This window comes from Mus caroli, chromosome 12 (assembly GCF_900094665.2).
Source record: "Mus caroli chromosome 12, CAROLI_EIJ_v1.1, whole genome shotgun sequence".
Taxonomy (NCBI): Eukaryota; Metazoa; Chordata; class Mammalia; order Rodentia; family Muridae; genus Mus; species Mus caroli.
The window spans coordinates 93,448,059-93,461,092 of NC_034581.1; the positions used below are offsets into that span (position 1 = coordinate 93,448,059).

The window sequence follows — 13,034 nt, forward strand, 5'->3', positions numbered from 1 at the left end:
AGAGAGAGAGAGAGAGAGAGAGAGAGAGAGAGAGAGAGAGAAGTGAGGGGGTAGAAGAGAGGGGGAGGAGGAAGGAGAAGGGGGAGGAGGAAAGGGGGGAGGGAAGAGGGAGAGGGAGTATGTGTGTGTGTTTCTGTAAGGTCAGATGACAGCTCTCCTTCCAATGTGTGTTCCAGGGATTGAATTTAGGTTGCCCAATCTGTGCAGTCAGTATTATACATGCTGAGCCATCTCACCAGCCTTTCCTTTTCCTGTTCTCTTTCTTTTCCTTTCCTTTCTTTTTTCTTTCTTTTCTTCTTTCTCTTTCTTCCTTCCTTTCTTCCTTCCTTCCTTTCTTTCTTTCTCTTTGTTTTTTATTTTTAGACGGGTCTTGTGTAGTTCAGGCTGGCTGAGCATCAAGTATGACCTTGAACTTATAATCCTCCTCCCTTCACCCTCTGAGTGCTGGGGTTGCAGGGATGTGCCACTATGCCATTTAAAGTGGTTTTAAGCAGCATATCTATTTCATATCATATTTAGGGATTTGGAAGGAAAGAACAAAACAGACCATGATTGGGTAGCCCAGCTAAGTAGAAAGCAGTGCTCCCTCCATGATAGCTGTATTTAATTTAAAACATCCTTAAGTTACTTACTTTCTCCAATGCATGCATACTGAACACGGGCCCATCATGGGCTTTAACTGTTTTTACAAGAAAGACATCTCTCCAGATGCACACATCTCCTGTGGATGTTCCAGAAAAGGCCATCTCTTCAGTCCATCCGTACACTGCACACATCATTGTGTCGTTTTTCCCCAGAGTGCCTACGTAGCCTTTTTTTCCAATTAATCCTCCCCCTGGGTCATAAAAAAAATGTGAAAGTACTGCTTTCAAAATGTCCACAGTTACAAAGAACAGTTTCATTCCTATTGATGTCTGATAGAAAGACATTTAACAGTATAGAGGATTAACAAGAAAATTACAAATCTATCAATCTACTTGGGGAATACTTTGTATCATAGATCTTAGGCTCTATCTTTTAAAGATGAATAACATAAAAACTAAGTTTTAGTCACTTGTTAGAATTTTTAATAATACTTGTCAAAAAATTTTATGGCTTATTTAAAGAAAGTTTTTTAAAGACCAATACAGGCTCACATTGACAGCCTGTGTGCCTCCCAGGAGGTCCACAGTAATCAAAGGCACAGGTGAGAATCTCTCCCAAATACCTATGCCAGCTGAGAGAACCTAGGGGCCCAGATGACGCAGGACCCACCTCCACCACTGCTACAGCCCCATCCCCAGCTCCACCCTTCTTCCAGCCAGCTTCCTACCTGGGCCAGATCAGCAGCCAGATACCTGGCCATACATCACAGCCTGCTTGCCTCCTAGGTGGTCACCAAAGACACAGAGCCCAGCTGACACAAGGCCCACCTGCCCAACTTCACCTTCCTACTGGTCCCCTTCTCCATCCAGGTCAGATCAGCAGGCCTGATACCCTCCCACACCCCACAACCTGTCTGCCTCCCAGGAGGCCCAAAATAACCAAGAACACAGCCTGCCTGCCTCCTAGGAGGTCCACAGTAACCAGGGATGCAGGAAGTCTGCTTTAACCAGAGACACAAGAGGCCCACCCTAACCAGAGACTGCAATGCCTGCCTCCAAGGAGGCCAGCTCTAGTCAGAAATACCCAGGCCAGTTAATACCAGAGATAACCAGATGACAGAGTCAAGCACAAGATCATAATTGACAGAACTCAATGCAATCGGGCACCACTAGAACCCAGTTCTCCCACCACAGCAAGCCCTGGATATCCCAAAAAGCCTAAAAAGCAAGATAATCACTTAAAATTCCATCTCATGAAGATGATAGAGGCCTTTAAGGAGGATATAAAGAACTCCCTTAAATAAATACAGGAAAACACAGGTAAACAAGTAGAAGCATAGGTAAACAGAAGAGGAAATAAATAAATCTCTTAAAGAAATACAGGAAAATACAATCAAGCAGGTGATGGAATTGAACAAAATGGTCCAAGAACTAAAAATGGGAATAGAAACAATAAAGAAAACACAAAGGGAGAAAACCCTGGAGATGGACCACTTAGGAAAGAGATCAGGAGCTACAGATGCAAGCAAGTATCATCAAAAGAATATAAGAGATAGAAGAGAGAATCTCAGGCCTAGAACATACCATAGAAAATATGGGCACATTGGTCAAAGAAAATACAAACTGTAAAAAGCTAACCCAAAATATCCAGGAAATCCAACACACAATGAAAAGATCAGGTCTAAGAATAATAGGAATAGAAGAGGTTGAAGAATCCTAGCTCAAAGAACCAGAAAACATCTTCAACAAAACCATAGGAAATAAAAAACTTCCCTAATCTAAAGAAAGAAATGGCCATTAAATGTACAAGAAGCCTACAGAACATCAAATAGATTGGACCAGAAAAGAAAATCCTTCTACCACATAATAGCAAAAACGCTAAATATGCAGAAAATAAAAAGAATATTAAAAGATGCAAAGGGAAAAAGCCAAGTAACATGTAAAGGCAGACCCATCAAAATTATACCTGTCTTCTCAACAGAAACTCTTAAGGACCAGAAGATCCTGGACAGATGTCATCTAAGAAAATATAAATAGCAGCCCAGGATACCATACCCAGCAAAACTCTCAATCACCATAGATGGTGAAACCAAGATATACCATGGCAAAACCAAATTTAAACAATATCTTCCTACTACTCTAGTCCTACAGAGGATACTGGAACAAAATCTCCAACACAAGGAGGATAATTACATCCAAGAAAACAAAAGAAATTAAACATTACCCAATAAAACCAAAAGAAGAGAATCATACATAATACTACCTCCAGCAACAAAAATAACAGGAACTAATAATCATCTGTCTTTAATATCTCTCAACATCAATGGATTCAACTCTCCAATAAAAAGACACAGGCTAACTGACTGGATACATAAACAGGATCCAGCATTTTGCTGCATACAAGAAACGTACCTCAGTGACAGAGACAGACACTACTTCAGAGTAAAAGGATGAAAAAAGCTTTCCAAGCAAATGGTCCCAAGAAACAAGCTGGAGTTACCATTCTAATACCCAGTAAAATAGACTTTCAACCAAAAGTTATCAAATGAGATGGAGAAGAACACTTTATATACTTCAAAGGAAAATTCCACCAAGAAGAAGTCACAATTATGAACATCTATGCCTCAAATGCAAGGAGACCCACATTCATAAAAGAAACATTATTAGCTGGGCAGTGGTGGCACACGCCTTTAATCCTAGCACTTGGGAGACTGAGACAGGTGAATTTCTGAGTTCAATGACAGCCTGGTTTACAGAGTGAGTTCCAGGACAGCCAGGGCTATGTCTCGAAAAACCAAACCAAACCAAACAAACAAAACACCACCACCACCACCAACAACAACAAAGGCAAAGAAACATTGCTAAAGCTCAAAACACACATCACACATTGAACCTCACACAATAATAGTGGGAACTTCAACACCCTACTCACACCAAAGGACAGGTCATTGAAACAGAAACTCAACAGAGACACAGTGAAACTAATAGAAGTTATGAACCAAATGGACTTAACAGATATCTACAGAACATTTCACCCCAAAACAAGAGAATACACCTTCTTCTTGGCACCTCATGGAACCTTCTCCTAAACTGACCATATATATAATAAAACAAGCCTCAACAAACACAAGAAGACTTAAATAAACCCATGCATTCAATCAGGTCACAATGGACTAAGGTTGGACATCAGTGACAACAAAAATAACAGAGTGCTCACATACTAATGGAAACTGAACGACTCTCTGTTTAATGATAACTTGGTCAAAAAGAAATAAAGAAAGAAAGAAATCAGGGACTTTATAGAATTCAATGAAAATAAAGACACATCATATCCAAACTTATGGGACACAATGAAAGCAGTGTTAAGTAGAAAATTTATAGCACTAAGTGCTTTCATAAAGAAATTGGAGAGATCCTATATAAGCAATTTAACAGCACACCTGAAAGCTCTAGAACAGAAAGAAGCAAAGGCACCCAAGAGAAGTAGATGCAGGAAATAGTCAAACTCTGAGCTGAAATCAACCAGGTAGAAACAAAGAGAATTATACAAAGAATAAACAAACAAACAAACAAACAAACAAAAGAGCTGGTTCTTTGAGAAAATCAACAAAATAGATAAACCTTTAGCCAAACTAACTAGAGGGCACAGAGACAGTTTAACAAAATCAGAAATGAAAATAGAAAGAGAACAACAGAAACTGAGGAAATTTTAAAAATCACCAGAAACTACTACAAAAGCCTATACTCTATAAAACTGTGAAATCTAGATGAAATGGATGATTTTTCTAGACAGATACCACACACCAAAGTTAAATAAGGATCAGGTAAACTGTCTAAACAGTCCCATAATCCCTAACAAAACAGAAATAGTCACCAAAACCTCCCAACCAAAAAAAAAAAAAAAAAAAAAAAAAAAAAAAAAAAAAAAAAAGCCCAGGGCCAGATGGTTGTAGTGCAAAATTTAGCAGACCTTTAATACTCCTCAAACTATTCTAAGAAGTAGAAACAGAAGGAACGCTACCTAATTCATTCTATGAAGCCATAGTTACTCTGATAAATAAACCAAACAAAGACTCAACAAAGAGACTATCAGACCAATTTCCCTTATGAATATTGATGTAAAAATACTCAATAAAGTTCTCACAAACTGAATCCAAGAACACATTAAAACCATCATTCATCACAATCAAGTCGGCTTCATCCCAGGGATACAGGGATGGTTCAATATACGGAAATCCATCAATGTAATCCACTATATAAACAAACTCAAGGAAAAATCACCTCATTAGATGCTGGAAAAGCCTTGGACAAAATACAACACCCCTTCATGTTAAAAGTCTTGGAAAGATCAGGAATTCAAGGCCCATACCTAAACATGATAAAAGCAATAAACAGCAAACGAGTAGCTAACATCAAACTAAATAGAGAGAAACTTGAAGCAATCCCACTAAAATCCAGGACAAGACAAGGTTGCTATATCTCTCCCTATCTATTCAATATAGTACTCAAAATTCTAGCTAGAGCAATTAGACAACAAAAGGAGATCAAGGGGATACAAGTTGGAAAAAAAGAAGTCAAAGTATCACTATTTGCAGATGATATGATAGTATATATAAGTGAACCCCAAAATTCCACCAGAGAACTCTTGCAGTTGGTAAATAACTTCAGCAAAGTAGTAGAATATAAAATTAACAAATGATAAACAGGCTGAGAAAGAAATTAAGGAAATAACACCATTCACAATAGCCACAAATATATAAAATATCTTGAGGTAACTCACACCAAGAAAGTGAAAGATCTGTATGACAAGAACTACAAATGGCCCAACCCAGGATCCATATCATGGGAGGGCACCAAGGCCTGACACTATTACTGATGCTATGATGTGCTTACAGACTGGTATGGCTGTTCCCTGAGAGGCCCTACCAGCAACTGACTGAGACAGAAGCAGATTCTAACACCTAACCATTGAACTGACCCCTATGATTGAATAGGGGATGGATTGAAGAAGCTGAAGGGGAAAGAAATCCCATAGGAAGACTAGCAGTCTCAACTTACCTAGACCCCAGGGAGCTCCCAGAGACTGAGCCACCAACCAGGAGCATACAAGGGCCAGACTAAGGCCCCTGACACAAATACAGTAGAGATCTGCCTGGTCAGGCTTGGTGGGAGAAGATGGAGAAGATGTGCTTAATCCTTGAGAGACCTGAGGCCCCAGGGAAGGAGGATATCTGGTGGGGCTGGGGAAGCACCTTCTCGTAGGCAAGGGGTAGAAGGAATGGGATGAGGAACTGGGGGGTGGGCAATGATGGGAATGTAAATAAAGTAATAAAAATTGGGAAAAAAGACCAATACAATGACCACTTATATATCTGCTATAAAAAAAAAAAACCCACACACAAACAACTGATAGTTCATGCCCATCATTCTGCAATCTGCTGATATCCCCAAGATTTTGTCAGTTATATACATATTGATCTATCTTTTAGAAATCTGATTTTCAGAACTCTATTCTCTCCTTATATAAACAACCTATAGTTACTAATTTTCCTATTACTGAGTTTTAAAATTGCTTCTAAGTTTTTGTTATTAAAAGTACCTTCCTTTACACAGGTTTATAAGGGCTTCTCTGCAAGTGTACAGGTTTCTCAGGGCATGACTAGAAGCTGCTCTAAGGTACTGGGGGAACGGGACAGTGTATAAATAAGATACACATCAATACTTCTTTCCATCAATTCTCCAGAGTTAATACAGCAGCTTACACATCTGCTAACAGTGAAAACAGCCCCTGGTTTACCACTAGATGCTATCTTACTAGGAACATGAAATACCAACTGAATTTTACTGCAGTTTTAATTTAAATGCATTAGTGTTGATGAGTTTGATCAATTTTCACATTATCTTGACTATGCATCATGTATTGATATCATCTGCATATTTTTCCAACTGAGCTCATCCATTCCTTTACTTAAGAAACATATGCCACACACTAGTCATGGCACAGAAAATAGAGCTAAGGGCGAAACAGATGACAAAGCTCTGCTTCCGTGGAGCCCCACTGTAGGAGACATTCAGTAGATAGAAGAACGGAGTAAAGCAGACAGTGTTACAGTAGTGATGACTGAGGCTTTAAAAAATGCAAGCCTAAAAGCAATCAGGAGGTTGGAGGTGTTCATTTTCAGGAGAGTGGGCCAGTGGCTCTCTGCCTGTAACACTTCATGGAGTAGAATTCAAAAATGCAGGGAGAGATTGGTAACTCATAACTTGGAATTCCTAAAGTCTAGACCTGAGTTAGAGTGGCATGAGAATCCATTTTTGCCTCATCCTTAAGGTATTTCCTTCAATAAAGCCTAAAACTATTAATTTAAGGGGTTAGGTGATACTTAGTTTAAAGAAATAGATAATTATGTTCACTTACCTAATGAACTCTGTGAATCTGACTTCTGAAAATGAGATAGACTGAAAATACACACCAAACCTTAACATTTACCTCCTTATGATTCAGTTTCAGGGCTATTAGATAGAAAAACCTAAGGAAAAGTATTACTAAATTGAAGTGTGTGTTTGTGTTTGTGTGTGTGTGTGCTTGTTTTCGAGACAGAGTTTCTTTGTGTATTAGTCCTAGCTATCCTGGACTAGCTTTGTAGACCAGGCTGACCTTGAACTCCCAAAGATCTGCTTGCCTCTGCCTCCTGAGTGTTGGTATTAAAGATGGGAGCCATGCCACAATTACCCAGCAACTGCACATCTTTTTTTAAAAGTATGTACTTCTCACGTTCTTTTTCTCCTCCTCCTCTTCCTCTTCCTCCTCCTTCTCTTCTTCCTCCTGCCTCTCTTCCTCCTCCTTCTCCTCTTCCTCCTCCCCTTTCTCCTTCTTCTTCCTCCTCTTCTTTTTAGTTGAAAGGAGTCTGTGACAAGTTTCCACTTTGTTTTTTCCTGCATGTATACATACACCTGTGCGAACCTCATGCATGCAGTGCCCACCAGGTCCAGTAGAGGGCATTGGATCCCCTACCAGTAAGTGGCCATGTGGGTGCCCGGAATTAAACTTGGGTCCGTAGAAGAGCAGGGGCTCTCAATCACAAGCCACCTCTCCAGCTACCTACTATTTACTTTTTTAAAACCTCTTATTTCAAACAAATATAAAGGTGTAGTGTTTCTGCAGTCCTCTATCCAGTTTCCCTTAAAGTTAGCATCTTAACAGCACTATCCCTTTATCAAGACTAAGACACCAACATCATCTACACAGTGCCCTTAATTGATCCTCAGGCCTCATTCAGATTTCAGTTTTTCTAAAAATTTTCCTTGTCTATCCCAAGATCCAGTCCAGCATACCACACTGTACTTAGCTAAATTATTTTAAAGATAATGCTTTCTAGAATTTCAAAGGAGCAAAGAGAAACATTTCCTTACCTGCTCTACGCCAAAATTTCATGTGTTTAATCCCAGCTGTAATTAGTTTATCAGGCACATAGGGGTTCATTTTCACAACAAAAATCTTATCTTTACTGCCTCTGAAACAAACCAAAATGTTTTAGCTCTAAAGATAATCCATCCCAGTACAACTCACATCCTATCTGGAGTCCTCTGCCTACTGGATCATTGTTTCCTGCTGGTATCTGACATTCAGGCTGTGAAATCATTCATTTGTGCATTTGTCAGTATTTAAATATGTTAACTCTGCTCAGCAGACTCTCCAGACAGTAGAAACTGTGAAAATAGAACTTCAGTTAGACAGTAGCCATGAGCCCCGCTGGATTGTGGACAGAAAATGCTGTGTGGAATGTTGTGTGTAACAAGAGTTTAAAATTTTTGAAATAGTAATTCATTACAACTTAACATGTCCTTCCATATTCCTTTTATTACATTCACTTACTTCAGGGGAGAGGCACTCATGCCACATTCTGTGTGTAAGATGTCAGGGACAACCTGTAGGGATTATTTCTCTCCTTCTACCACACTGTAGGCCCTGGTGATCAAACTAAGGTTACACTTGGTGCCTTTGCTCACTGAGCTATCTTACCAGACTTTCAAAGTTCCTTTGAAACTATTAAGTCCTTGGACATCATCTATACACTCTATAAAAAGCATTCATATTTTTAAATGCTTTAGCATTTCAACTTGATGAAATAAACTTAAAATATAGTTTCTGGCACTGTTAACTACCCCCCCTTCAAAGCACTGTTAATATTTTATTATAAAATATATCATGCTCATTTTAGAAAACATAGAAATGAAGAAACTATTAGAAAAACATACATATATACAAAGCACACAATATGTGCGTCATTTTTCAGTTACACATGCGAGCATTGAACCACGCTTCCCAGCTGCTATATAACAGCTTTCAGTGCAAGTCATTCTTTGAGAATGGCAAATTGAAACAGTAATTTCCAATGTCCTATTATAGGCAAATTAAAAACAGGTTCACAAAGGCTAAACCTACAAAGAAATAATAAAATAATTTATCTTTATTTTGATTATATTTATTTAATGGTAATAAAAGCTGATAATTACAAAAAACAACAAAAAAAACCAAGAAAAACAAAACAAAACAAAAAAACCTCACATACTAGTTTGATTTCAAAACAGTGAAGTACACGGTAACATTAGTGTTTTGCCAACATGGTAAGTGTTCTTCCTACCTTGTCACTGAAAGTTTCTCCCCTTTCTTCCAGTCCCACAATACAATGGTGTGGCTGTCATCTATTCCAACTGAAGCCAGGCGTTTCCCATCAGCTGTGACACCAAAAAGATGAGACTCTGATTTAATTTCATTAAGTCAAATTCATCTAGTGTGTTTTCTAGAGCCACACGCTCTCGTTTGAATAGGACCTCCACCCCAAGTCTCTTTTGCATGATGGATGCTTGGCCCCCAGGGTGATTTAAACTGGTGAAGTAGTTAAGAGATGGGCCTGGTGTGAGGGGACTAAGGTGTTGGATACTCTGCCCTAAGAATGGTATAATACTAGAGGGGATGGGGTTGTCCTTAAAGCTGTAGCCTGACTGTGGAATCCGTTGCCCAACGGGGCTACCTTGTCTGGATGAAGTGGGAAAGGATGCACATAATTCTGCAGAGACTTGATGTGCCAGGGTGGGGGATATCGGGGGGGGGGGCACTACCTTCTCAGAGGAGAGGGGGAGGAGGGATGGAAAGAGGGACTCTGGGGCAGGGGGACCAGGAGTTGGCAGCATTTGGGATGTGAATAAATAAATAAAAAGAAAGTTATAATGCTCTCTCAAGAAGATTTAGCTCTATTGTAATGGTTGTTATGATAAAAGCAAGTTAGACCCTTAAATTTCTCTGGCTTCCTGTCTCACCATGCTATCTCTTCTGTTTGCACTTACTCCTGCCATGATGCTGTCTGTCACATTGTGACACAGACAAGGAAACTCTCACCACAAACAGAACCAATGGAGCCACTTGACTTGAACTTTTAGTATCCATACCTGTGAGTTAACCAGGTCTGTTTTTATTAGTACCCACCATAAGGTATTATTTATAGCAACAGAAAATAGGCTAATACGCTAGAGCACTATACTGAAAACTTTAAAAAGTAATGATAAATGTTAGACAGTATACATCCATCCATGAAAAGAACCAGAATTTAGAAGAGAATGAGGATACTGGTTTCTTTAATTTAAATGTGTGTGAGTGTGCGCGCGTGTGTGTGTGTGTGTGTGTGTGTGTGTGTGTGTAGAGGACACTCTATGAAGTTGGTTCTCTCCATCTACCTTTATATGCACACTAGGGACTGAACTCAGGTTGTCAGACTCATGGAGCAAGTGATTTTAGCCACAGAGCCATCTTTCAAGTTGGGAATTCCAATGAGTTTTTGAATCATTATCACACTCAAGTTACCTTATGTATTCAGTAGATTGGCAAGAAGGAAGGAGGAAATGGTACATGTATCAAATGATGGGTATCCTAAATATCCTGTGTGGTATTACTCAATACATGTTTGTACACTAGGGCCTGGGGGATAGCTCAGTGGTAGAGCACTTGCTTGGTGTATGTAAAGCCTTGGCATCCACTGCTGGTGCTACCCACATTAATCACCCTACATCCCATCAATATAAACAGTCGGTCAATTAAAACAAACCTCAAATCTGTATTAGTTAAATGAGAAAATCAAGAAAGGAATGGGAAATGTGTCTATTTCAACTAAATTCACTGTAAGAACTTTATTGCGATATAAAAACTCAGTGACTGAAGTTCATCAAAGGAAATGCTCTATTTTACAATATGCTGTCACTACCATGGCTGCTTTTAGTGAAGATCAAGTTTCAGTTGTTACTGCTAGCAAACAACAAGTAATGGCTATATTAAATATTGAAGCCAATGACCACTGTGACAGTGACGGAAGTGCAAGTGTCTACAGGTTATAAGGGTCACAATGTGAGAGAACCTTTTCCACTCTGCCTCACTTTTGCAAACCTTAGTCAGTTGTTCAGTGCTACCACTGATGCTTTTATTGTTGACCCTTGCAGTCTGCTTTCCATTTTCTTGTTTCTTGACAACTAATACTCTTGAGTATACATGTGTATATATGCTTTCCCCCAAATCTCATTTATGAATAACTGACTTTGGTTAGGGCAGCAAAACCACTAATTCATGACATATACATCTTCAATAATGACATTTTCTCCCAATCCACACAGCAGTTTTTACTGCAGGTATATCTGCAGTTGCTAAACTGTCAGCATGAACTGAACTGAAATTGTAAGATTCACTAAAACTGCTAGTTAATATAGACACCTAAAAGAATTTTTTTTAAGATTTATTTACTTTATGCATATGAGTACACTGAAATTCCTAGGCAAATGGATGGACCTGGAGGGCATCATCCTGAGTGAGGTAACCCAATCACAAAAGAACTCAAATGATCTGTACTCACTGATAAGTGGATATTAGCCCAGAAACTTAGAATATCCAAGATACAATCTGCAAAACACATGAAACTCAAGAAGAACGAAGACCAAAATGTGGACACTTTGCCCCTTCTTAGAATTGGGAACAAAACACCCATGGAAGGAGTTACAGAGACAAAGTTTGAAGCTGAGACGAAAGGATGGACCATCTGGAGACTGCCATACCCGGGGATCCATCCCATAATCAGCCTCCAAACGCTGACACCACTGCATACACTAGCAAGATTTTGCTGAAAGCACCCTGATATAGCTGTCTCTTGTGAGACTATGCCAGGGCCTAGCAAATACAGAAGTGGATGCTCACAGTCATCTATAGGATGGAACACAGGGCCCACAATGGAGGAGCTAGAGAAAGCACCCAAGGAGCTGAAGGGGTCTGCAACCCTATAGGTGGAGCAACACTATGAACTAACCAGTACCCCCTGGAGCTCGTGTCTCTAGCTGCATATGTATCAGAAGATGGCCTAGTCAGCCATCATTGGGAAGAGAGGCCCATTGGTCTTGCAAACTTTATATGCCCCAGTACAGGGGAACACCAGGGCCAAGAAGTGGGAGTGGGTGGGTAGGGAAGTGGGGGGAAGGTATGGGGGACTTTTGGGATAGCATTGGAAATGTAAATGAAGAAAATACCTGATCAAACAAATAAAATAAAATAAAAAAATTTTAAAAAAGATTTATTTATTTTATGCATATGAGTATGCGGTCTTCAGACACACCAGAAGAGGGCATCAGATCCCATAACATCCCATTACAACAGATGGTTGTGAGCCACCATGTGGTGGCTGGGTATTGAACTCAGGACCTCTGGAAGATTAGTCAGTGCTCTTAACCACTGAGTCATCTCTCCAGCCCCCTAAAGAGCATTCTTATTCACCCTAAACATTTTCAAAGTTTACTTTGAAGCTATAGAAGATCGATATAAATGTTTACTCAAGGGGGCAGTAAAATTACAGGAGCACCTTTGATAGTTTTAGGTGTTTTACAGAAAACCATTTATATGCTGATATTATAAAGACTTATGGTTATAGTCATTACATTATAACTATAAACAAGCCAGAAAACCAAGTTTCATCATTGTGTTTGATTACAACAGTCTGCACACTTGATAAATCTGTGAAACCATAGCTAACTGGCAAGCTTAGGTAACACGGATTTAAATATTATATTCCCGCTGCATTTTGATCATTCTTATTGAGATAGTCTTACCTGAGAAATCAACAGCACAGATGCCATATTGGTGGTAGCCCTTTAATATAGACAATGGTTTAATGGTTTCTGTGTCCCATACGTGAATTGAGGGATCTCTACCTACCTGATAAAGATATAATTGTAAAAGTCTTAATAAACAATTATTTTTATATCTGTTAAAAGGAAACAAAATACTTATATAATCTTTATTTGTCATAGAAACTTATCAAACTGGCCTAGTCGGCCATCACTGGAAAGAGAGGCCCATTGGACTTGCCAACTTTATATGCCCCAGTACAGGGGAATGCCAGGGCCAAGGGGTGGGGGTGG

The 13,034-nt window shown here is 39.4% G+C and overlaps 1 protein-coding gene across 3 annotated transcripts in view; it reads right to left on the reverse strand.

The window, feature by feature from the left end:
- Eml5 (EMAP like 5) overlaps positions 1 to 13,034 on the reverse strand; it is a 116,532-nt gene that overhangs the window by 54,559 nt on the left and 48,939 nt on the right. For all 3 annotated transcript variants that reach the window (XM_021178777.2, XM_029484856.1, XM_029484855.1), the window contains exons 15-18: positions 12,723 to 12,828; positions 9,230 to 9,323; positions 7,998 to 8,098; positions 633 to 835 (exon numbers count right to left, since the gene is read on the reverse strand). In XM_021178777.2, coding sequence (XP_021034436.1) covers positions 633 to 835; positions 7,998 to 8,098; positions 9,230 to 9,323; positions 12,723 to 12,828 — 504 coding nt within the window. The remainder of the gene's footprint in view (positions 1 to 632; positions 836 to 7,997; positions 8,099 to 9,229; positions 9,324 to 12,722; positions 12,829 to 13,034) is intronic.